Here is a 26,756-nt window from a genome sequence, read left to right as displayed (position 1 = left end):
TTTCCCGTCTGTCCTTTGTAATTACTTCATTAAGAATGTTTGGATTTTATCTTGCCTTTTGAACTCTCGCCAATCATAGCTGGTTCTTTTAAGCCTTGCATTTAATTTAAACTGCAACAGATGTATGATACAAGTGATGAAATGCCCTTTGAAAGGAGTTTGACATATTGAAGTCTTGGAAGGGCAGTAATACGCTTAGCAGCGTCTACACTGCCGGAATCCTATAAGAAGAAAAAGTCTTGGATAAACTATCTGCTTGCAGGCCAATTTCTTATTTGCAGACAATTTCCACGCTTGATATAGAAAAAATCCATGCTTTATCGAAAAAATCTTTATTAAATGTCGATTTGAATACCACCGTTTTAACATTGGAGAGGCGAAAAGCAGTGGGCGGCGATAGTTATATCGGCTCAGTTTAATCAGTGATTTTCAGCAGCCGGGCGGGGAGCCAGGGTGAACGTACTTACACCCTCCTGCTTACACCCTCCCACAACAACTCGCAGAGGATTTTTTTTTTAAAGGTTATATCCTTCCAATCAGACAGATAATTCGCGTTTACTAATCAGTGGGATGCGATGGCTGGACAATACTCTCGATCGTGCAGCTCGGAGTCTGCGGCTCAGATGTTATCCCCCGACCCCCGGACCCCCGTCAAATCCAAGCTGATTCTGGGCGTAGTGACCGGAGGCGTCGCGTTGCTTATGGTGCAAGTTTGTGCGACTGCCGGATTGTTTATATATTTCACAAGAGAAATCTCAAAGGTAAACTCTGCTGCCTGGATGAACCAATCTGCAGAACGAGTCGGGTTGATGTTAACAAGTATTTTATTTCCTAGAGAATCTGGGCTAAATTGGATTTGGGAAGTAATTGCAAAAAAAAACAACTCTGTCTTTCGAGATGACAACAGAAAGGGAAATGTGATGTGACAGAAAATAACTGCATACCCGCTGTGGTTTTTACTGGTTCGGTCACTATCTGTGATATATAATTGGCGGAAATTTACAAAGGAAGTTAAACGCCAGCTCTTTGTGTAAAACTTAGTTCATGTCGGCTGACTGAGCCAAAATACGAATTCTGATAAAGGGCAAACATTAAAGTGGGATGAAAGCGAAAATGAATCACACTGCAGTGTGCCGAGCCTGCAAAAGTTGATGAGCTGAAAGAGGGGTCCGTGCTAAAAACCCATCGTGTGCTGAGGTGCTTGTGTTGAAATGCGTTTACAAACCCATACAGGTTTCGGAAGGAATTTGAACAATCTTCCCCAGTCCACTCCACCCCCCTCACACTCCAAACCCGTACAGTCATTTTAAAATTACAATACTGTACGTTTGCTGGATAAATATTAAAGTACGCAGTTTACTCTTCTCCCAAACTTTCACTCTGGAAAGGGAGAAGAGTGAAATGGTAGCATTTGCGGTTACAGGTGCAGTGATTTGTTTTGACACAGTAAGTGGTGTTAGCAAACAAAGCACTTTAAATATTGTTCCAGGGAGGCGTGTTGCTTTAGTTTGTGAAGGCGCGCCTACCGTATGCCAGCAGAAAAGCTTCGGTGCAGATTTAATTCGACCTACTTTTGGTCACCATGGATATTTAATATAGAGCCGGAGGCTAGAAACAAGCCCGCGCCACACGTTGTAATTATTGGAAGCAGCTCCTGGCAGAAATGCAACCACGGAGAAAGCCGAGGTCCTGGAACTACAAGTGGAATATCCGCCAGCCAGAGTAGAAACATCTTTAGCCTTTTTGGCACTTACTTTGTTTGACTGTGACTGAGTGGAGAGACGCACTGACACATTATAGAAAGGCAGATGCTGGAAATCTGAAATAAAAACAGAAAACGGTGGAAAAACAGTATAGACATAAAAAGCTGGAGTAACAGCGGGTCAGGCAGCATCTCTGGAGAAAAGGAATAGGTGACGCTTGGGGTCGAGACCCTTGTTCAGACTCCTAGCAGTCAGCAAATGTGGAAGGTGGAACAGCTCCTATTTTGGGTACAGGGACCTTCATCAGTAATCAGACAAAGCAACGTTAGTCTGGGTGATTGGGATGGTGGAGATGGACAGATGGATCAATGACGAGCGCTTTTCATCGCACCCGCCAACAGTCCGCAAGAGTGACCCTGAGCTGCTACTATAATTGACCACCTCATCCCCACTGTGACCTCTCCGTCTGTATCCTCCCTTGTTGCACCAAGGCCCAATGCATGTTTGGGGATCAACAGCGAGACTCATGACAGGGCATGCGGGACTGTCGAATTCTCTAAACATGAGATAACTCGCTCTTTCTTTATGTCAGTCTCGTTTTTTTGCTTGTGTTCAAACTAAATAACATTGCACAGATAAAGAAGTTTAATTTTAACTCTCCCATTATTTTACCAGAGTATAGAAATTCCCTTCACCCCATCTACCATCCTCCCCACCTTCTCTGCTGAACCAACTCGAATCACTCTTTCTCAATACCGATAAAGCGTTCTGGATGTGACCTATTAAGTTTCGCTTTCCACAGATACTAACTGATTCGCTGAGCTTTTCCAGCATTTTCTGTAGATAAATCCACGGTTGCCCTGCACATGACTAGCCTCGATCCAGCGGGGCTGCTTAAAAAGAGAAAGAACATAAATACCCGTTTTGATCCCCAGATTGCACTGGGTTAAAGCCTGATCGCAGCACGAATGCTGGTAATAGTATTCAGCCCAAGAAGGAGGAAATCCAACAGAGCATTTCCACTCTTAGCGACTCCTAAAAACAAATAGTGTAGAAATAGTTTTAATGGACAGACTAAGCACAGGCTGATCTGCCACGTAGTGTGAAAACAGGCCACCGGCATTCGAATATTGCCATTATCGACGGTACACACCAAAGATACTAGAGCAAAGTAAGTGACAAAAAAACTAAAGATGTTTCTACTCTGGCGGTTATTCCACTTGTAATTCCAGAACCTCGGCACCACCGGGCTTTCTCCGTGTTGCATTTCTGCCAGGAGTTGCTTCCAATAAATACAACGTGTGGCGCTGGCTTGTTTCCATAAGATCATAGAAACGTAGAAAACGGGTGCAGGAGTAGGCCATTCGGCCCTTCGAGCCTGCACCGCCATTCAATATGATCATGGCTGATCATCCAACTCGGTATCCTGTACCTGCCCTCTCCATACCCCCTGATCCCTTTAGATTCCCCCCCCCCCCCCTCAATCTTCTAAATTCTAGCGAGTGCAAGCTGAGTCTATCCAGTCTTACTTCATATGAAAGTCCTGACATCCCAAGAATCAGTCTGGTGAACCTTCTCTGTACTCCCTCTATGGCAGGAATGTCTTTCCTCAGATAAGGAGACATTCTGTACGCTGTACGCAATACTCCAACTTAATATTGCCATTATCGACTTAGTACACAGCAGGTGTTTGAACATATCCTCAATGTCACAGTGCCACGAGCAGAAAACAGAAAGTAGGAAAAAGATACACTTGGTGCAGTTTGTCGTGCACTTAACAATGACAGCAAGACATTACCATCCTCGTCTGCTGGAATTTGAGGAAGGACATTCTTGCTATTGAGGGAGTGGGAGTTCACCAAGTTAATTCCCTGGATGGCAGGACTGACTGTCATATGTTGAAAGAATGGAGCGGCTGGGCTTGTATTCACTTGAATTTAGAAGGATGAGAGGTAATCTTGTAGAAACATATAAAATTATTAAGGGATTGGACACGCTAGATGCAGGAACAAGTTCCTGATGTTGGTTGAGTCCAGAACCCGAGGCCACAGTTTAAGAATAAGGGGTATGTTTAAGAAAGAACTGCAGATGCTGGAAAAATCGAAGGTAGACAAAAATGCTGGAGAAACTCAGCAGGTGAGGCAGCATCTATGGAGAGAAGGAATAGGCGCCGTTTCGGGTCGAGACCCTTCAGACTGATTTAGAACTTTTCTTCAGGCCATTTAGATTTCTAGACCACTGAGATCTCTTCTGGGGTAGGGGTGACCTGTACAAATGGGACGGGTTACATCTTAAGTGGAGGGGAACGGACGTTCTGGCAGGCAGGTTTGCTAGGGCTACACGTGTGGGTTTAAACTAAATAGTGGTGGGGGTGGAGGGATTGACAAATTGAGAGTATAAAGATGGAGTTAAAGGGGAAGTGAGTACAGGAAAAGTCACAAAAGGCTCCCAAATTAATGGGGGAAGGAAAGTTCGAGAAGGGATAAGAGAGTAAGGTCAGGGCAAATTGCGAACGGTGTGAGGGGGGAAGTGAATACGGACGCCAAATATATATGAATGCGCGAAGCATAAGGAATCAAGTGGACGAGCTTGAGGCTCAGTTGGAAACTGGCAAGTATGATGTTGTGGGAATTACTGAGACATGGCTGCAAGAGCCTCAGGGCTGGGAACTGAATATCAAGGGTATACCTGCAACCGAAAAGACAGACAGGTGGGCAGAGGGGGTGGGGTTGCTCTGTTGCTGAGGAATGAAATTCAGTTCCTTGCAAGGGGTGACATTGAAACAGGAGATGTGGAGTCAGTATGGATAGAACTAAGGAAATGTAAGGGTAAAAATACACTAATGGGATTTATCTACAGGCCCCCAAACAGTAGCCTGGATATTTTTTTCACACAGAGAGTGGTGAATCTCTGGAACTCTGCCACAGAGGGTAGTTGAGGCCAGTTCATTGGCTATATTTAAGAGGGAGTTAGATGTGGCCCTTCTGGCTAAGGGGATCAGGGGGTATGGAGAGAAGGCAGGTACGGGATACTGAGTTGGATGATCAGCCATGATCATATTGAATGGCGGTGCAGGCTCGAAGGGCCGAATGGCCTACTCCTGCACCTAATTTCTATGTTTCTATATAGGGTGCAAGTTTGATCAGGAGTTAAAATTGGCATGTCATAAAGGTAATGCTGTGGTTGTTATGGGAGATTTCAACATGCAGGTAGACTGGGAAAATCAGGTTGGTACTGGACCCCAAGAAAGGGAGTTTGTGGAGTGCCTCCATGATCGATTCTTAGAGCAGCTTGTATTGGAGCCTACCAGGGAGAAGACAATTCTGGATTTAGTGTTATGTAATGAACTGGATTTGATAAAGGAATTTGAAGTTAAGAAGCCGTTAGAAGGTAGTGACTATAATATGGTCAGGTTTAATCTACAACTGGAGAGGGGGGAGGGTAAATCGGAGGTGTCAGTGTTAGTTGAATAAAGGGGATTATGGAGCCATGAGGGAAGAGCTGGCCAAAGTTGACTGGAAAGATACACTAGCAGGGATGACAGTGGAACAACAAGGGCAGGTATTTCTGGGAATAATACATAAGGTGCATGATCAGTTCATTCCAAAGAGGAAGAAAGATTCCAAGGGGAGCAAGGGGTGACAAGGGACGTCAGGGACAGTATAAAAATAAAAGAGAAGTACAATGTAGCAAAGATGAGCGGGAGCAAGAGGATTGGGTAATGTTTAAAGAGCAATAGACGATAACTAGAAAGGCAATACGGAGAGAAAAGATGAGGTACGAAGGTAAGCTAGTCAAGAATATAAAGGAGGATATTAATAGCTTCTTTAGGTATGTGAAGAAGACAAAATTAGTTGGGCCCTTGAAGATTGAAAAAGGTGAATTTATTATGGGGAACAAGGAAATGGTAGATGAGTTGAACAGGTACTTTGGATCTGTCTTCACTAAGGAGGACACAAACAATCTCCCTGATGTACTAGTGACCAGAGGATGATGGAGGAACTGAAGGAAATCCACATTAGGCAGGAAATGGTGTTGGGTAGACTGATGGGACTGAAGGCTGATAAATCCCCAGGGCCTGATGGTCTGTATCCCAGGGTACTTAAGGAAGTGGCTTGACAAATTGTGGACGTATTGGTAATAATTTTCCAATGTTTTATAGATTCAGGATCAGTTCCTGTGGATTGGAGGGTAGCTAATGTTATCCCACTTTTTAAGAAAGGCGGGAGAGAGAAAACAGGGAATTATAGACCAGTCAGCCCGACATCGGTGGTGGGGAAGATGCTGGAGTCAATTATAAAAGATCAAATAGCCGCACATTTGGATCGCAGTAACAGGATTGGTCCAAGTCAGCATGGATTTACGAAGGGGAAATCATGCTTGACTAATCTTCTGTAATTTTTTGAGGATGTAACTAGGAAAATGGACAAGGGAGAGCCAGTGGTGTAGTGTACCTGGACTTTCAGAAAGCATTTGATAAGGTCCCACATGGGAAATTAGTGGGCAAAATTATGGCACATGGTACTGGGGGTAGAGTACTGACATGGATAGAGAAGTGGTTGGCAGACAGGAAACAAAGAGTAGGGATTAACGGGTCCCTTTCAGAATGGCAGGCAGTGACTAGTGTGGTACCGCAAGGCTTGGTGCTGGGACCGCAGCTATTTACAATATACATCAATGATTTTGATGAAAGGATTCAAAGTAGCATTAGCAAATTTGCAGATGACACAAAGCTGTGTGGCAGTGTGAACTGTCAGGAAGATGCTATGAGAATGCAAGGTGACTTGGACATGTTGGGTGAGTGGGAAGATGCAGTTTAATGTGGATAAATGTGAGATTATCCACTTTGGTAGCAAAAACAGGAAGGCAGATTATCATCTAAATGGTGTCAAGTTGGGAAAAGGGGAAGTACAACAGGATCTGGGGGTCCTTGTTCATCAGTCAATGAAAGTAAGCATGCAGGTACAGCAGGCAGTGAAGAAAGCAAATGGCATGTTGGCCTTCATAACAAGAGGAGTTGAATATAAGAGGTCCTTCTGCAGTTATATAGGGCCCTAGTGATACCACACCTGGATTATTGTGTGCAGTTTTGGTCCCCTAATTTGAGGAAGGACATTATTGCTATTGAGGGAGTGCAGCGTAGGTTTTCAAGTTAAATCCCGGGATGGCGGGACTGTCAAATGCTGAGAGAATGGAGCGGCTGGGCTTGTATACTCTGGAGTTTAGAAGGATGTGAGGGGATCTTGTTGAAACATAAGATTATTAAGGGCTTGGACACGCTAGAGGCAGGAAACATGTTCCTGATGTTGGGGGAGTCCAGAACTAGGGGCCACTGTTTAAGAATAAGAGGTAAGCCATTTAAAACAGAGATGAGGAAACACTTTTTCACACAGAGAATTGTGAGTCTGTGGAATTCTCCTCCTCAGAGGGCGGTTCTCTGGATACTTTCAAGAGAGAGCTAGATAGGGCTCTTAAAGATAGCGGAGTCAGGGGATATGGGGAGAAGGCAGGAATGGGGTACTGATTGGGGATGTCAGCCATGATCACATTGAATGGCAGTGCTGGCTCGAAGGGACGAATGGCCTTCTCCTGCACCTACTGTCTATTGTCTATTTAGAACTAAGATGAGGAAAAAATTCACTCAGAGTTGTGAATTTGTGGAATTCTCTGCCTCAGAAGGCAGTGGAGGCCGATTCACTGGATGCATTCAAAAGGGAGTTAGATCGAGCTCTTATGGCTAGCGGAATCAAGGGGAGCAGGCAGGAATGGGATACGGATTGTGGATGATCAGCCATGATCACATAGAATGGCGGTGCTGGCTCGAAGAGCAGAATAGCCTACTCCTGCACCTATTGTCTATGTATCTATGGAATATGGCCCACCAATAAACAACGACATTTCTTTCAGGCCGAAAGGTCTGAATGGCAAATAAAGGATCCATTCTAATCTAATCTAATCTAATCTTCTCTCTGTGTGTAGGTGTTAACCTTTCATCCCGGACAACATTACTGCGGGAATGTAATAATAGAGTCATGTTACAACAACTATTAGATCTGATCAGTGTGGAAGGAGACTGCCCTCACAAGCATTTTATTTCTGAGTTTACTTCAGGCTTTGGTGCTTGCTGGGAATTGTCATTTAGCTAATTACAAGTCTGTATGGACAATGAAACTGCTTGAATATTAGAAACAAATCAGTGATTCTGCCCCATATCCCTATTGCCACCTCTGGGATCTGATATCACACAACAAAGTAGACAACAAACTGAAATGTTGTAGTTTACTTTGTCTTAATAATCTTATGTGTAAAAAATAAGATTGCCTCTCATCCTTCTAAACTCCAGAGGATACAAGCCCAGCTGTTCCATTCTATCAACATAAGACAGTCCTGCCATCCCGGGAATTAACCTAATTAACTTGCGCTGCACTCTCTCAATAGCAAGAATGTCCTTCCTCTAAGTTGGAGACTAAAACTGCGCACAATACTCCAGGTGTGATCTCACTAGGACCCTGTACAACTGCAGAAGGACCTCTTTGCTCCTATACTCAACTCTTCTTGTTATGAAGGCCAACATGCCATTTGCTTTTTTCACTGCCTGCTGTACCTGCATGCTTATTTTCAGTGACTGATGAACAAGGACCCGCAGATCCCAACTTGACACCATTCAGATAATAATCTGCCTTCCTGTTTTTGTCACCAAAGTGGATAACCTCACAGTTATCCACATTAAACTGCATCTGCCATGCATCTGCCCACTCACCCAACCTGTCCAAGTCACCCTGCATCCTCAAAGCATCCTCCTCACAGTTCAGCCTGCCACCCAGCTGTTTGTCATCAGCAAATTTGCTAATGTTACTTTTAATCCCTTCATCTAAATCATGAATGTATATTGTAAATATCTGCGGTCCCAGCACCGAACCTTGTGGTACTCCACTAGTCACTTCATGCCATTCCGAAAGGAACCGGTTTATCCCTACTCTTTGTTTCCTGTCTGCCAACCAATTTTGTCCTGATACTATTGACTAAAGATCACTACGAACTAACTTATGGGCTCTTCAAATTACTGTTATTTCAGCGTTTTGCTTCTTTCTATCTGAGATACCTTACTTGAACAGCACAACACATTGTCAGTGTTGTGTGCACACAAGTATTGGCGTAAATTGCAAGTGAAACTGGAAACTTCTGAGAATCAACAGCTGAGCCCCCAGTAACAATAATTGAATCAAGATAAAGTATTGGTTTGCACATTGTTGGTTACATTTTTGCGCAGTTAGACATTAGCTTTAAAACAATGATATATCGTGATTAACTATCTTCACAGAAATCAATTAAGATTCTCATTAAATGGATGACAGCCACTTTAAAACCAGTTTTGCCTGAACAGAGGAGAGGGGGGGGGAGGGAGGGAGAGAGAGAGAGAGAGGGGGAGTGAGGAGGAGGAGGGGAGAGGGAAGAGGGGGAGAGAAGGAAAGAAGCCTGGGACCTGGTGGAGGGGAATGAGGGAGGGATGAGGGGAGGTGGAGGGGAGAGGAGAGGGGGGGGAGGAAGAGAGGGGGGGATTGGGGGGAGGGGGGGGAGGAGGGGGGGGGGAGGGGAGAGAGGAGCTGGGAGGGGGGGGAGGAGAGGGGGGGCGAGGAGAGGAGGGGGGCGGGGAGAGGAGAGGGGAGAGGAGGGGGAGAGGAGAGGGGAGGGGGGAGGGGGGGAGGAGAGAGGGGGGATTGGAGGAGAGGGGGGGAGAGGAGAGGGGGGGGAGGGGAGGAGGAGAGGGAGAGGGGAGGAGAGGGGGGAGGAGGGGGGGGAGGGGAGGAGGGGGAGAGGAGGGGAAAGGGAAGGGGGAGAGGAGAGGGTGTGGGGGAGAGGGAGAGGGGAGGGGGGAGATGGGGGGAGAGGAGAGGAGAGGAGAGCAGAGAGGAAAGGAGAGGGGAGAGGAGGAGAGGGAGAGGAGAGGAGAGAGGGGGGGGGGGGGGGGGGGGGGGGGGGGGGGGGCTGAGAGAGTGCCTTTTTACTTCAACCCAAACCCAAACAACCATTTGCAGGCAGTGCTTTTTTACCTCTAACCATATTTTAATTTTCAAACCAAATTAAGGGTACTCGCAGTGCTGTAGACATTTGTTAGTGTCATTCAAAGCTCTGATTGAGGCACACCACTTGCAGAGACTGATTGAGGCACACCACTTGCAGAGACTGATTGAGGCACACCACTTCCTGGTTTTATAGTCCCTCCACCTCCCTCCAGCAGGGGCAGCAGAGAGAATGGGGAATGTTGTAAAAACATTAATATCTCTGTCAATTTACATAGACGGGAAAAATCCTCGGCACACGTGCGGCGGAGGGGGGCTCTGAGCGAGGTGGCCGAAATGACGGCCGAAGGTGGCGGCGTTCTGTTGGAAACCGCAGCACAGAAAGCCAAAACCAGTCAAGAACAGCGTTATAGTAATATATAGATGTAGCTTAGATCTGTTTGCTCCATTAAGTTGCAGGCACTTTTTAAGTGCACATTTTGATTACTTTCCATTCTACCATACAGATATAAAGTCTATAATAGACTTTAATTATATTTCTATGAATCCACAGACCTTGGCTGGGAACCTGGGGCTCACCAAAATTGTTTCCAATTGGGCCCCGCACCTCCTAAGGCCGGCCCTGGTTCTAGACCACAGAAACAAGCCCTCAGGCCCTGCACTGACTCCTGTCCCTTCATACCTTTCCTGCGCATGTATCTGTCTGAAAGTCATTTAAATGCTGTAATTGTACCCAACACCACCTCGTCCTCTGGCAGCTCATTCCACATTTGCACCATCCTCTGTGTGATAAAGTTTAAATATTTCCCCTCTCAACTTGAACATCTGCTCTCTAATTCTCAAATACCCAGGGGCGGAAAACCCGGGGGGGGCCCAAAGGGGACACGTCCCCCCCCCCCCCATGTTTTGAGAGTCAAGAGTCAAGAGTCAATTCAAGAGTCAATTTAATTGTCATTTGGACCCCTAGAGGTCCAAACGAAATGCCGTTTCTGCAGCCATACATTACACACACAAATAGACCCAGAGACACAACATAATTACATTTTACATAAACATCCATCACATAGCTGTGATGGAAGGCCAAAAAAAACTTATCTCTCCACTGCACTCTCCCCCCCCCGATGTCAGAGTCAAAGTCAAAGCCCCCGGCTGGCGATGGCGATTGTCCCGCGGCCATTGAAGCCACGCCGGGTGGTGCGAGGTCGCACACCGGGTCTTGGTGTTGGAGCCCCCGGTGTGCGCTCGTAAAGTCCCGCGGCCGTTCCAGCCGCGCGGGGCAATGGTGTTAGGCCCCGCTCCAGGAGCTCTTCGACCCCGCAACTCGGGCGGGAGAATTCGCCGTTGCAGGAGCCCCGAAAACCGGTCTCTCTCCAGGGATCCGCGGGCACCCGGCGCTGCTGTCCGCAGACCCGCAGCAGCAGCCTCCGCATCGGCAGCAGCAGCAGCAGCAGCAGCAGCCTCCGACTCAGCAGCAGCCTCCGACTCAGCAGCAGCAGCGCTCCTCCACCACTCCAACCGCTCCGGACTCGGCCAGCCCCGCGACGGCGACGGTGAGTAGCACCTGAGTCCCCGGCTTCTTCCTGTTGGAGGCCGCTCCTCGTTGCGGCCTCAACGACAACGGAAACCCGACGAGGAAAAAGGGTCGGGTCTCCAGTGCAGGGAGAGATTTAAAAAGTTTCCCCCCCCCCCCCCCCACCCCACCCCCACCCCCCCACACACACACACCCCAACAAAAAATAACAAAAAAACTACATTAAAACACAGACAGAAAATAATAAAAACGCGGACAGACTGCAGAGGCCGCTGCTGGCCAGAGCCGCGCCGCCTACCGGATAGGTGGGCGACATCCCCGCCAGGTTAACCTGCCTGGGCTTGCGGGAAATATGGCCAGCGCGGAGAAGCAGCGTTGGTATCCCGTCAGTCCAGACAGGGCTGTTGGTTAACCCGGTGAGACAGGCAGAGTTGAGCTGCATTTAGCGCGGGATTGAGCCTCTGAAGCCTCGCACGCATGTGTGAGTGTGCGCATGTGCGCGCGGCTGCCAAAAAATTGTGTCCCCCGTCCCCTCCATGTTTTGATAGTGAGTTCCGTTCTTGCAAATACCCTACCCTGGTAAAAAAGACTGCGACTATCCATGCTCCTCACAATTTTATGTACCTCAAAAAGGTCACCCCTCGGTCTCCAGAGAAAAAAGACACAACTTATCCAGTAACAACAAGCCTTCCAGTCCTGGTATCATCGGTGTCAATTGTTTGTTCTCTTTCCCAGCTGCTAGACTTTTACCTAATGTGCTTAAGCTTTTAAGATATCTTATTCTACATACAAAAGGTAATTTTAAATGTTATAAAATTAACACTTTAAGAATCTGCGAAACGTTTTGAAAAATTCTGAGCTATAATATTAAGAGATTGTGGTAGAAAAATTCAATTGAGGTAATGAAGATCAACATGCATCAGATAACTGCCTGTCCTAGGAGCTTATGAATGATTTCTATGCATGATGGATTACATCCAAGGGTCTTGAGGGAGATAGCGGTGGGGATTGTGGATGCATTGGTGATAATTTTCCAAAACTCCCTGGAGGCAGGAACGGTCCCAGTGGATTGGAAAATGGCCAATGTAACACCTATATTTAAAAAAGGAAGTAAACAGAAGGCGGGTAACTATAGACCGGTTAGTCTAACATCGGTGGTGGGTAAAATGTTAGAGACAATTATTAAAGAAACACTAACGGGGCACTTGGATAAACATGACTTCATCGGACAGAACCAACATGGTTTTGTGAAGGGGAAGTCCTGTTTAACGAATCTGCTCGAATTCTTTGAGGAAGTAACAACCCGGGTGGATAAAGGGGAACCGGTGGATGTGGTATACTTGGACTTCCAAAAGGCTTTTGACAAGGTGCCACATAAGAGACTATTGCTAAAAAATAAAAAAATTATGGGATTGGGGGTAATAATATTAGCATGGGTAGAGGATTGGCTACGAAATAGGAAGAAGAGAGTGGGGATAAATGGCTCATACTAGGGATGGCAACCGGTAACTAGCGGGATATCGTAAGGGTCGGGGCTGGGACCCAAGTTGTTTAGAATTTATATAAATGATTTGGAGGAGGGAACCAAGTGTAATATATCAAAATTTGCGGACGATACAAAAATGGGAGCAAAAGTAGGGGATGAGGAGGATAGGAAGAGTCTGCAAAAGGATATAGATAAGCTAGGTGAGTGGGCAACAACTTGGCAGATGAAATTTAATACTAATAAATGTGAAGTCATTCACTTTGGCACCATCCTCTGTGTGATAAAAAAAAATGATAGGGCAAGTTATTTTCTAAATGAAGAGGAGCTGCGTTGTAATGCATCGCAAAGGGATCTAGGGGTAGTAGTACATGAATCACTGAAAGTTAGTATGCAGGTGCAGCAAGCAATCAGGAAGGCCAATGGAGTTTTGGCCTTTATTGCTAGGGGGATTGCGTATACAACCACGGAGGGCTTGCTGCAGCTGTACACAGTATTAGTGAGACCACATTTGGAATACTGTGTACAGTTCTGGGGGTCCATACTTAAGAAAGGATGTACTAGCCCCTGGAGGCAGTGCAGCGAAGGTTTACAAGATTAATTCCTGCAATGAGGGGATTGACATATGAGGAAAGGTTAAGTAGGCTGGAACTCTACTCTTTGGAGTTTAGAAGCTCCGGCGCCGAGAGGCGATCTCATTGAAAACATATAAGATCGTGAGGGGCCTTGATCGGGTGGATGCACCGAGGATGTTCCCAATGATCGGGGGGAAACTAGAACTAGGGGACATAGTTGCAGAATAAGGGGGGGCTCTTTTAAAAACTGAGATGAGGAAGAACTTCTTCACCCAGAGGGTGGATTTTAATTTATGGAATTCACTGCCCCAGGGAGCAGTGGAAGCAGAAACTTTAAATATATTTAAGACTAAAATAGATGGTTTTTTAGCTGCCAAGGGGATAAGGGGCTACGGGGAGAGGGCAGGGATATGGACCTAGGTATGGTTAGTATAGTAAGACCTGAGTGATCTCCTGGACAAGTGTCGATCGCCTAGATTGGGGTCGGAGAGGAATTTCCCGGTTTTTTTCCCCGAATTGGACCTGGGTTTTTATCCGGTTTTTTGCCTCCCCCAGGAGATCACGAGGTTCTTGGGGTGGAGAGGGGTGATAGCGGTATAAAGGGGAGGGTAGTGTCTTGTGTTCTGTGTCTTGTGTCTACTGTTTGTGGGTAAGTGTGTCTGTTTAGTGTTCAGCCATGAGCGAATGGCGGTGCGGGCTCGATGGACCTGGTGGTCTGCTCTCGCACCTACTTTCTATGTTTCTATGTTTCTATGTTAATGATTTTCAAGTAAGAGTAACAATGTCAAAATCCCGCTGAAGACATGAAACCATAACCAAGAATGCAGGAGTGTAGAAAATTTACTGGGGGGGGATGCTGGTAGCAGATGACAGACGAAGGAAGGGGAATGCAGAGTAGTCACCTGGGGCAAAAAGGGGGAAATAATTCCTCCACAGCAAGACTCTTACCAGAGCGATGGAATTGACAAATAGGGTTGTAGCTACAGGATAATTAATGAAAAACATGAGGCATTGAGCATGTAATGCAGGATGATTTTGCAGTGAAGTACTACTGTCTTTTGGAAAAGAAAAAAACAAAAAGTTTCATCTACAAATGAAAATAAGAAAACAAAATTCCTATGGGTGTGTTCAGAGAAGCTGACCTTTCTTATATAATCAGTACTTCAATTCTCATTAGGAGGTTTGCTTTAAAAAGTGTTGAGCACAGGTTCAAGTCTTTTTACAATGCAGAGAAATTTCAGGAATCCAGGAATTTTCAGCATTGATTAAACTTTAACATATCATCATAAATCATGGATTCAATTGGTCTATCATCTCCTCCCCTTGTTCTACCCATCACCTATCAGTCCCTCCATATAGCTACATATTGGCAATCTTTCCTGTTCCCTCTCAATTTTGACACGGGGGGTCTTGACCCAAAACTTCAACTAACACTTTTTTACTCCGAGTTCTTCCAGCATTGCGTTTTAGTGTTATATTCCAGCATTTTCTTTTGCCATCTTTTTTTCTTCTTCTCTTCCAGCTCTCCTGCCTCAGACTGGCATTTCACAGTGAGCAGATTTATTGTATGGCTCAAGATATTTTTCTAACCATTCAGAACATTAACGGATGCTCAATTATTTGCTGAATGATTAATGCACATGGCAAAGCACCAAATCAGTCACCGAGTCTGAAGAAGGGTTTCTACCTGAAACGTCGCCTATTTCCTTTGCTCCATAGATGCTGCCTCACCCATTGAGTTTCTCCAACATTTTGTCTACTTACTAAAAAAGCCAGGATTGAGCAGGGAAATTGCCATTGCCATTTGTGAGATCGTATTATACATAATGACTGCTGCAGTTTATTAATAATTCCACTTCAAAGTAATTAATCCGGAAGTGGCGGCACTGTTGGACAGCTGCGGCTCGCCTGCAGTCCGTCTGTTTTTACTTTTTTGTTGTTGTTTTTTTTGTCGTTTAGCTAAATTTTAGTTTATTAGGTTGTGTTATGGGGGGGGGGGGTGAAACATGTTTTTTTGTCTCTTCCTTCGGGGGAATGCGACTTTTTTTTGTCGTATCCCCCTTCTCAGCCTCCGTCTACGCTGAGGCCTAATGGCGGAGCTGGCGGTCTCCAACCTGCGACCGACCTCGAGGCTCCGGAGGCAGAGCCAGCCAGGACTTACAACGCGAGGCTGGCCGACTTCGGGGCTGAGGCAGCGGTGGCCCGACTCGCTGATGCGGCGTTCCAGCTTTCGGCAGCGGCCCGGAGCTGAGGCAGCGGGACTCAGAGCTGAGGCAACGGGACTCGGAGCTGATGCAGCGGGACTCTGAGCTGAGGCAACGGGACTCGGAGCTGAGGCAGCGGTGGCATGACTCGCTGAGGCAGCGGGACTCGGAGCTGAGGCTGTGGCGAGCCGACTCGGAGCGGAGACGGCGTTCCAGCTTTCGGCAGCGGCGACATCACCATGGAGGTCCGCTGGACTGGAGGGCGGCATCTTCGGCCTGGATCGCCTCAGTGCAGAGGGAGAACAAGGAGGGAAGAGACAGAGACTAAGACTTTTGCCTCCATCACAGTGAGGACGTGCTTGGTGAACTCACTGTGGTGGATATTAATTTGTGTTTATTGTATGTTTTGTTATTTATTATTATTGTGTATGACAGCAGGCAATGAAATTTCGTTCAGACCGAAAGGTCTGAATGACAATAAAGGAATCAAATAATTGTATGTGAGAGTATTGAAATGCTTCAGGAGCAGCAATAATGCTGCTGAGTAGTTGAGGAATTTAATTACTTAGTGTGTAAAATTATAACTGATGAATGCCCATCTTCTTTACATCCAGCCTTACAAAGTCCATGCTCTTATCAATTATGCAATTATCAAGAAAGCTCATCAGCGCCTCTAGTTCCTGAGAAGATTACGGTGAGTCGGTTTATCAAGGAGGACTCTCTTTAACTTCTACAGGTGCACAGTAGAGAGCATGCTGGCTTGGTTCGGCAACTTGAGCGCCCTGGAGGGGAAAATACTACATAAAGTAGTAAACACTGCCCAGTCCATCATTGGCTCTGACCTTCCTTCCATCGAGGGGATTTATCGCAGTCGCTGCCTCAAAAAGGCTAGCAGTATCATCAAACACCCACATCATCCTGGCCACACACTCATCTCCCTGCTACCTTCAGGTAGAAGGTACAGGAGCCTGAAGACTGCAACAACCAGTTTCAGGAATAGCTACTTCCCCACAGCCATCAGGCTATTAAACCTGGCTCGGACAAAACTCTGATTATTAATAACCCATTATCTGTTATTTGCACCTTATCAGTTTAGTTATTCATGTGTGTATATATTTATATTATGGTATATGGACACACTGATCTGTTTTGTAGTAAATGCCTACTACGTTCTGTGTGCTGAAGCAAAGCAAGAATTTCATTGTCCTATCAGGGACACTTGACAATAAACTCACAAACTTGAACTCTCTATTCTGTTTAGATAAAAAATCAGACAGCTTCCCAGGAGTTATGGTGTCTGTCTAATCCCGACAAACTTCAACAACTATTCAGGAAGGAAACTGAAGACATAAACAACCGGATCGGAGAAGATCCCTGTTGGATACTGGCTAACAAAATTAAATTACTTGCAAACAAGGTAATTGAACAGACGACAACGTTAATTCTCTCCATTTCTGTCAAGTTGTGCTCCAGCTGCAATTTCTGCATCAATGTGTTGACTCCTTTTCTTGAAGCTACAGAATCACCTAATGGAAATTTGAATTATTTTTAGTTTAGAGATACAGCACAGAAACAGGCCCTTTGGCCCATTGAGTTCGTGCCGAACAGCGATCCCTGTATACTAGCACTATCCCTGTATACTAGCACTATCCCTGTATACTAGCACGATCCTACACACTAGGGACAATTTCCAATTTTTACCAAAGCCTACAAACCTGTACGTCTTTTGAATATGGTAAGAAACCGGAGCACCCGGATAAAACCCACATGGAGAACATACAAACTCATACAGACAGTCAGGATCGAACCTGGGTCCCTTGTGCTTCCCCCCTTACCTCCCCTCCTCTCCGATCCCTGACTTCAGAGGGACTGATCACAGTAGATAAATACATCTTCGATAGTGGTACTCTCATTCCCCGTCATCCCCCATATTCCCTCGGCCAGGAATGGCAAACCATGCTTCTCCTGAGCCCACACTCATCTAGGTCAAGTGTAGACGGCCAATCTCACTGGCTTTAATCTCACCGATTTCACGCCGACCAGTGATCACACCCACTGGGGACAATTTACAATTTTACCAAAGTGTATTAATCTACAAACCAGAATGTCTTTGGAGTATGGGAGAAAACCAGAGCACCTGGAGAAAATGCACGCTGTCTCAGGGAGAATGTACAAACTCCGTACAGAGAGCACCCGTAGCCAGGATCGAACCAGAGTTTCTGATGCTGTAAGGCAGCAACACTGCTGCTGTGCCACTGTGCCGCCTTTGATAAGGAAAGTAATGTTTTTAAATGTGGAGTTATTACGACATATGGCAAGATTGTCAGATTTTCCATATATGCAATTACTTGTTTTCAATTTGGATACGAGTCTTTTGACACATAGAACACCAAAAACATATCATTTGGTACTTAATATGTTCACTTGTGGTTTTGTAGTCTGAGATTGTTGGCTGAAAAATATCACACTACATTGCACACTATTTCAATTGTCAGAAAAACGACAATTGATATGCTGGAGTGCTGTTTTGGCATTGTTGCATTAAGAGGGAGAGTTTTGACATAACATGCACATATTACGGAAGTTTACATTATTTTTGAGCTGATTGCACAAATTTACTCTCACAATTTTCTTCCCAATAAATTGTTCAGGTAACAGAAAAAGCGAGCAAGCAGCGTATCAGTAAAGGTGAGCTTGTTTCACGTCCTTACACGTTGACGTTCTCTGACCCAACAAAGTTGGATAAATGACACAACTGTTTTCCTTTCCAGATATAATAAACAACTTACCTCCAGAGGTTTTCAAGTCTACAGTGCAATTGGATGACCAATCAACATACCGTCCCTCTGCTCATCTCACTGTACGAGATGGCTCGCTACCTGGTTAGTGCAGCCCTCCCTATTCATTGGATTAACTATACTTAACTAACTAATTGGATTAGATTGGATTAACTAAAGCGCGGTCAGTTTGCGAGCCGCACATCACCTTGACTTGGAAATATGTCAGTGTTCTTTTATTCTTAGTGAATCCTCACCTTATAGCATCATAGAAGTATTTTGATAATACAGTTGGAGCAATTCAAGAAAGTAGCTCACTTTTCAAGGGCAACAAAAGGTGGGCAACAGATTTTCATCTTCTCAAGCACGATTCACATATAAAGTTAATACATCAAAGTACTATTAAGATGTCAGTAAAATATTGGTGAAGGGCATCATCGTGATAAAATCCATTAAAGGATGCAATAGTATGATGCTGCGGTGATGGCTTATGAATGTATGAAATGAATGAGAGTCTTTTTTTGAAAACAGTATTGTGCAAATTATCCATGGATTCTGTTAAATATCTTTCATTGGTTAGTTTCAGTGCCGTAACATAAAAATGATGCAAAACCAACACTCTCCCAGTAGCATAGCGAACGCAGAGCTTAAGAGGAAACAACAAACAAGTTCCTACAAATAAAAATGATTGCAAATATAGGAGTCATAGATACATAGATAATAGGTGCAGGAGTAGGCCATTCGGCCCTTCGAGCCTGCACCGCCATTCAATATGATCATGGCTGATCATCCAACTCAGTATCCTGTACCTGCCTTCTCTCCATACCCCCCGATCCCTTTAGCCACAAGGGCCACATCTAACTCCCTCTTAAATATAGCCAATGAACTGGCCTCAACTACCTTCTGTGGCAGAGAGTTCCAGAGATTCACCACTCTCTGTGTGAAAAATGTTTTTCTCATCTCGGTCTTAAAGGATTTCCCCTCTATCCTTAAGCTGTGACCCCTTGTTCTGGACTTCCCCAACATCGGGAACATTCCTGCATCTAGCCTGTCCAACCCCTTAAGAATTTTGTAAGTTTCTATAAGATCCCCCCTCAATCTCCTAAATTCTAGCGAGTACAAGCCGAGTCTATCCAGTCTTTCTTCATATGAAAGTCCTGACATCCCAGGAATCAGTCTGGTGAACATTCTCTGCACTCCCTCTATGGCAATAATGTCCTTCCTCAGATTTGGAGACCAAAACTGTACGCAATACTCCAGGTGTGGTCTCACCAAGACCCTGTACAACTGCAGTAGAACCTCCCGGCTCCTATACTCAAATACTTTTGCTATGAATGCTAACATACCATTTGCTTTCTTCACTGCCTGCAGCACCTGCATGCCTACTTTCAATGACTGGTGTACTATGACACCCAGGTCTCGTTGCATCTCCCCTTTTCCTAATCGGCCACCATTTAGATAATAGTCTGCTTTCCTGCTTTTGCCACCAAAGTGGATAACCTCACGTTTATCCACATTATACTGCATCTGCCGTACATTTGCCCACTCACCCAGCCTATCCAAGTCACCTTGCAGCCTCCTAGCATCCTCCTCACAGCTAACACTGCCCCCCAGCTTAGTGTCATCCGCAAACTTGGAGATGTTGGATTCAATTCCCTCGTCCAAATCATTAATGTATATTGTAAATAGCTGGGGTCCCAGCACTGAGCCTTGCGATACCCCACTAGTCACTGCCTGCCATTGTGAAAAGAACCCGTTTACGCCTACTCTTTGCTTCCTGTCTGCCAGCCAGTTCTTACTTACTTTACTTTTATTAATTTATTGAACATGTTAAAAAATACGAACACAAATAAACTTGAAAGCAATAAAAAAAAGAAAATAAAACACAAAGGAAAACAAACAAATAAGTTAACTCAAATAATACAAATAATATCGTGTTCAAAAGGGGTAAGAAGAAGTTTGAAACCTGTTCTGGTCCTACCCCGCTCTTATTTTCTATACATTTTCATGGAAAAACAAAATAATGGGAACAAATGGTCCCAAAATCTGTTGAACAGTCCACAAACAAGAAACAACCAAACAGAAAAGAAAATCACTAGTCCAGCTCATAACCATTCAATCTTTTGTATCTGAAGAGTGTTTTTAGTTTGAATAGTCTTACATTTTTTCAGCTCATCATGGCAGTTATTCCAGAGACTAACACCCTTTGCTGTAACACAATGGAGTTTTGCATTAGTTCTTATTGCCGGTTTTTCGAATATATAAGTTCCTCTCAGGTTGTGTTTGCTTTCTCTCCGTTGGAACAACCCCTGGATATTACAAGGCAATTGCTGATTAGCTGCTTTGAACATAATTTGGATAGTTTTATAATCTGTCAGATCTTGAAATTTTAATGTTTTTAGTCTGATAAATAATGGTTTTGTTGATTGTCTGTAGGTGGTTTTATGTATAATTCGTAGTGCTCTTTTTTGGAGGATGAAGATTGGATGTGTATTTGTTTTATATGTGTTCCCCCATACCTCCACACAGTAGATCATGTATGGCAGTACGAGGGAGCAGTACAACATATACAGGGAGGCTTGATTTAGTAGTTTCTCTATCCACATCAATACTGAACCCCCAATACCGTGTGCTTTAAGTTTGTATACTAATCTCTGTGGGACCTTGTCGAAAGCCTTCTGAAAGTCCAGATACAACACATCCATTGGTTCTCCCCTATCCACTCTACTAGTCACATCAGGAAAGGAATAATGCACTGTTTAATTTGTTACATTAATGCCAGGCTGAAGATACATATTTTGTAATGGCATAAATAATGTAGATATGCAAATCTTTTATTTTGCAAACCTTTGAGGGTAACTTACTTCCTCTCATTCTCATTTAATCTGATCGTAAAAGACATGTAACGTCTCTCATGAAGCTGTCCAAATCAATTCAAACATCAGAAACGCATCAACACCCGACAGTAGGTAAAGCAAACTTTCCCCACCACTTCCTCTTACAATGCACCAGCTGAGTTGATGTTGTTGGTCCAATGACTGCTCTATTGGCTCCAGTTCCCAGAAGATTTTCTTATCAGCTTTCACAACAATAAAATGTGTGAATGTGAGGTAACTACAGATGTGAAAAACAATTTCCAGAGCTGAAGACCAGCTAATATCTCTGATTATTGCACTTCACTTCACTCATCATTCAATGGTGATCTTGGAATTACTACTCTCTTGTTCAATGTTAAACAGAACTTCTAAATCTCCTTCACTGCGTTCTCCTAACAACTCATGCAGTCCTGCACAGCATAAAATATATATATATTTTCCCCTTGCCATTATTTTAATGTAAGGAAAATCCATTTTGTTGTCTCTTATGAGATAATGACAATAAATTGAATCCAATCCAATCCAATCCAATTACCTTTTTGGATTATTGCTAGAGTTAAAATATTATATTGAAAATATGGACAAAATCTAAATAGTTTGCAATTTATTTCTTGCTGCTGCAATTTTATTTTTTACCTCTCAGCATATCCGTACCAATATTTTCATTGGCACACACTCAACGGGTCAGGCAGCATCTCTGGAGGACATGGATAAGCCTCGTTTTGGGTCAGGACCATTCTTCAGACCTGGTCCTGAGTCTGAAGACAAGTCCTGACCAGAAACATCGCCCATCCATGTTCTCCACAGAGTTAACAAAGTTACTCCATCACTTTGTGTTTTACGCAAGATTCTAATGTCTGCTGTTCCATGTGTCTATTATTTTCAATACTTTTTTTTCCATGCCCCAAAATAGGTCATAGTATAATTTAAAAAATCTTTGGTGAAATTAGTCTACGAGTGATCTCCATTGTCAGTACTTGAGCATGTTTTATGCTTAGGCTGAACCAAACATCCATCGCACCCATTCACTAATTAATCATCAATATCTTCCCTGGCATTTGAAAATCTCTCAACATTTTTTTAAGGGACTTTCTTCCTTCTTTAGAGGTTTATCGAATAATCTAGTGTGGATTTTTATAGTAGTGCAAGGCATGGAACTTGTTACCTTATGGAGAACATAGATACTTAACATCTCTCTATATTACTGTCTATATCTCTCGTTTCTCTTTTCCCTGACTGTCTGAAGAAGGGTCTTCACCCACAACATCACCTATTCCTTTTCTCCAGAGATACTGCCTGGCCCTCTGAGTTACTCCAGCTTTTTGCATTTATTTTCAATTTAAACCAGCATCTGCAGTTCCTTATTGCTGCATTAAGTTTACATCGATACTTCAATTGACAAGTGTTGACTTTCAGCACACGGTTAAATTTAGGTAGATTCTGCTGGTACTGGAACTGTTCATTAAAATAGAAACATAGCAAATAGGTGCAGGAGTAGGCCATTCGGCCTTCGAGCCAGCACCACCAATATGATCATGGCTGATCATCCTGTTCCTGCTTTCTCTCCATATCCCTTGATTTCATTTGCCCTAAGAGCTATATCCAACTCTATCTTGAATACACCCAGTGAATTGGCCTCCACTGCCTTCTGTGGCAGAGAATACTACAGATTCACAACTCTCTGGGAGAAAAAGTTTTTCCTCATTCCAGTCCTAAATGACCTTTCCCTTATTATTAAACTATGCCCCCTGTTTCTGGACTCCCCCAACATCAGGAATGTTTTACCTGCATCTAGCCTGTCCAATCACTTAATCATTTTAACACGTTTCCTTAAGATCCCCTCTCATTCTTCTAAAGTCCAGTGAATATAAGCCCAGTTGATCCATTCTTTCATCATATGTCAGTCCCGCCATCTTGGGAATTAACCAACACTGCACTCCCTCAATAGCAAGAATGTCCTTCCTCAAATTAGACCAGAATTAGTCCAGGTGTGGTCTCACCGGGGCCCTGTACAACTGCAGGAGGACCTCCTTGCTCCGATATTTAAATCCTCTTGCTATGAAGGCCAACATGCCATTAACTTTCTTCACTGCCTGTTATACCTGCATGCTTACTTTCGGTGAATGATGTACAAGGACACCCAAGTGTCGTTGCACTTCCCCTTTTCCTAATCCGACACCATCCAGATAATAATCTGCCTTCCTGTTCTTGCCACCAAAGTGGATAACCTCACATGTATCCACATTATACTGCAAATGCCATGCATCTGCCCATTCACCAAACCTATCCAAGTCACCCTGGAGCCTCATAGCATCCTCCTCACAACTCACACTGCCACCCAGCTGTGTGTCATCCACAAACTTGGAGATGTTACTTTTAATTCCTTCATCTAAATTGTTAATATATATTGTAAATAACTAGGGTCCCAGCACAGAGCCTTGCGGCACCCCACTAGTCACTGCCTGCAATTCTGAAAAGGACCCGTTAATTAGTTTCTGCCAACCTGTTCTCTATCCCCAATACCATGTGCTCTACTTTTGCACGCTAATCTCTCGTGTAGGACATTGTCAAAGGCTTTTTGAAAGTCCAGATACACCACATCCACTGGCTCTCGCTTATCCATTCTACTTATTATATCCTCAAAAAATTCCAGAAGATTAGTGAAGCATGATTTCCCCTTCATAATTCCATGCTAACTTTGACCGATCCTGTCACTGCCTTCCAAATGCGCTGCTATTAAATCTTTAATAATCGACTCAAACATCTTCCCCTCTACCAATATCAGGCTAATTCTGTTTTCTCTCTCCCTCCTTTCTTAAAACATGAGGTTACATTAGCTACCCTCCAATCCACAGGAACTGATCCAGAGTCTATAGAACATTGGAAAATGATCACCAAAGCACCCACGATTTCACCTCCCTGAGCACTCTGGGATTCAGGTCCTGGGGATTTATCTGCCTTCAGTCCCAACAATTTACCTAATATCATTTCCTGACTATCATGAATTTCCTTCAGTTCCTCCCTCACGCTAGATCCACCGTCCCCTAGTATTTCTGGGAGATTGCTTTTGTCTTCACTAAGGAAGACACAAACAAAGTACCTGTTTAACTGGTCTGCCATTTACTTGTTTTATTAAAATTAACTATGCTGAATTATAGAAAAAGCAAGAAACTTATTTGAAACTGCATCTTTCAAATTATTTCTTTGACAGGTTTACCCAACTTTCTGGACACATCATGCCGCCACATTGTGAAATGGGGTATTAGAGATGGGTTATCTTACATCCGCAACATGACAATCAACCATGGAAAATTGCAAGCCAGTCAAAAGGGTCGATATTACATTTATTCCCAGACTTACTTCAGATATCCCCAGAAAGATGCATTTGATCTTGAGGACCAACCTGCCAAACCTAATGAGCAACCACTTGTACAATGCATATACAAGACGTCTGCATCCTACCCTTCACCGATCCTGCTCATGAAAAGTGTGGGAACAAAATGTTGGGCAGCGAATGCAGAGTATGGTTTGAATTCCATCTACCAAGGAGGACTTTTTGAATTAGATGCTGATGATGAAATATTTGTAACCGTCTCTGACAGAAACTTGCTACATTATAATGTGCAATCTAGCTATTTTGGATCCTTTAGACTGGATGTGTGAGATAGAATACATAGTAAGTAGTTTTATAAAGAGCTACCTGTTCAAAATTAATTAATTGTATCAAACAATTACTATTCAATCAGTTTTATTGGCCCTACTCCTCCTAACCCTTAGTTAGCTTGAGAATTGCCCAAAAGATCTTTACTTCATCAGTTGAGTAAAACATGTTAAATGAATGCTATGCCTCAGCAGAGAAAGATGCTTGCTATCTACAGCATACACCTGGTAGTTTTCAGTTGTAGCAATTAGAAAGCTGAATATAACCATATAACAATTACAGCACAGAAACAGGCCATCTCGGCCCTACAAGTCCGTGCCGAACAAATTTTTTCCCCCTTAGTCCCACCTGCCTGCACTCATACCATAACCCTCCATTCCCTTCTCATCCATATGCCTATCCAATTTATTTTTAAATGATACCAACGAACCTGCCTCCACCACTTCCACTGGAAGCTCATTCCACACTGCTACCACTCTCTGAGTAAAGAAGTTCACTCTCATATTACCCCTAAACTTCTGTCCCATAATTCTCAAGTCATGTCCTCTTGTTTGATACCCTCCCCCACTTTTGTGGAAACGCCAAGACTCCTGATATGCATCTAAACTTCCACTCTCAAAAAACAGGCGTATTTGGTATGGTAAATTGGGATAATTCCCACTGCAAATGAGCCAGAGGCATTATCAGTGGATAGTAGGGAAAAAGGGGGAACTCACCATTCAGAATAGAACATGGGGCAACAGTCCTTGGGGTTGATGTGGTTGGACAGTAACGCAGTGGGTAGAGCTGCTGCCTCACAGTGCCAGAGACCCGGGATTGATACTAACCTTGGGTGCTCCACTGTCTGGAGTTTACATGGTCTCCGTGACTTTGGGTTTCCCCCCACACCCCAAAGACAAGCAGGTTAATTGGTCACTGGAAATTGCCCCTAGTGCGTAGGGAACGGATGTGAATGTGGGATGACATTGAGCTAATGTGAACCTTTGATCGATGGTTGGCATGGACTCAGTGGGCCGAAGGGCTAGTTTCCATGCTGTATCTCTAAACTCCTCTGAAGGTTAAAAACACATGCTTCAAAACATAGTTGCAACTGCTGGAAAGTGATAAGGATATGGCTAAAAATAAGATAATTGCACTGTTAAATATTTTTGACATAAATATGCCAAATTGCAGAAACTGTTGAGATGGCAACAGGAAGCTTTCCCTTCCAAACATTTGTACATATGTATGCTGCTATAAAATAAATCTCATTTACTGTGTCCAGCAATGATTTATTTATTTTCCCCATTCTGCTTCGTTATAACGCAGCACACTGCAATGAGAGCCAAATATTGTACTTGAATCGATCTAAACTATCCTCCAACTACCACCAACATTCTGGCTGAATATTCACAATTCTTTTCAGATGATCTACTCATTCTCAACCATCAATTGAGAGATATTGTTGTGTAGGTCCCATCGTGGGGTATATGAAACATTTTCATGGGGTAGATTAAACTTTTTTTGGTTCTCCCCCCCCCCCCTTTCTTGATACTGTCAGAACTATGTTAGTGGTTCCTGTTTTCCACTTCAAATGGAAGATTTATCCAACCTTACCTTTCAATTTTTGCTCTTGCTTTTCCTTCATGTGGTCCCTTCCAGTCCTTTTACCCACCTAATTCTGCAAAAGGGCTATGGAAAAATATCTATGCCCATCAACCGTCTCAACTTGCTTTTACATCACTCTGTTCCATTTCCCCAGTATCCATCTCTGGGCATTTGCTGTCCATCTGGCAAAACGTTTCCATAATTGAAGATTTCCTCCAACCCCCCCCATCCAGTTTCATGACTTTTGTGCTCCCTATTTAACCTACAGTCTGAAAAACCTACCCTACCAACTTCTTCCAGTTCTGACAAAAATAAGATTTAACAGTTTGATGCAGGGA

General features: G+C 44.0%; 1 protein-coding gene across 1 annotated transcript; it reads left to right on the top strand.

The window, feature by feature from the left end:
- Positions 1-449: 449 nt before the first annotated feature.
- LOC129702132 (tumor necrosis factor ligand superfamily member 10-like) lies at positions 450-26,090 on the top strand. Its single transcript, XM_055643730.1, has 5 exons — positions 450-761; positions 16,779-16,934; positions 18,169-18,205; positions 18,289-18,399; positions 24,382-26,090. The coding sequence occupies exons 1-5, from the start codon at positions 576-578 to the stop codon at positions 24,831-24,833; spliced, it is 942 nt and encodes a 313-aa protein (XP_055499705.1). The 5' UTR covers positions 450-575; the 3' UTR covers positions 24,834-26,090.
- The last annotated feature ends 666 nt before the right edge of the window (positions 26,091-26,756 follow it).

This window comes from Leucoraja erinacea, chromosome 12 (assembly GCF_028641065.1).
Source record: "Leucoraja erinacea ecotype New England chromosome 12, Leri_hhj_1, whole genome shotgun sequence".
NCBI lineage: Eukaryota > Metazoa > Chordata > Chondrichthyes > Rajiformes > Rajidae > Leucoraja > Leucoraja erinaceus.
Note: the sequence above shows the minus strand (reverse complement) of the source record. Positions and strands in the feature narration are given on the sequence as shown.

Bases quoted from the DNA above. Each gene is read 5' to 3' on its own strand.
- LOC129702132 (XM_055643730.1), top strand. From the start codon at position 576: ATGGCTGGACAATACTCTCGATCGTGCAGCTCGGAGTCTGCGGCTCAG. The intron at 18,206-18,288 runs GTGAGCTTGTTT...TTTCCTTTCCAG, and splicing joins CAAGCAGCGTATCAGTAAAG to ATATAATAAACAACTTACCT. The intron at 18,400-24,381 runs GTTAGTGCAGCC...TTTCTTTGACAG, and splicing joins ACGAGATGGCTCGCTACCTG to GTTTACCCAACTTTCTGGAC.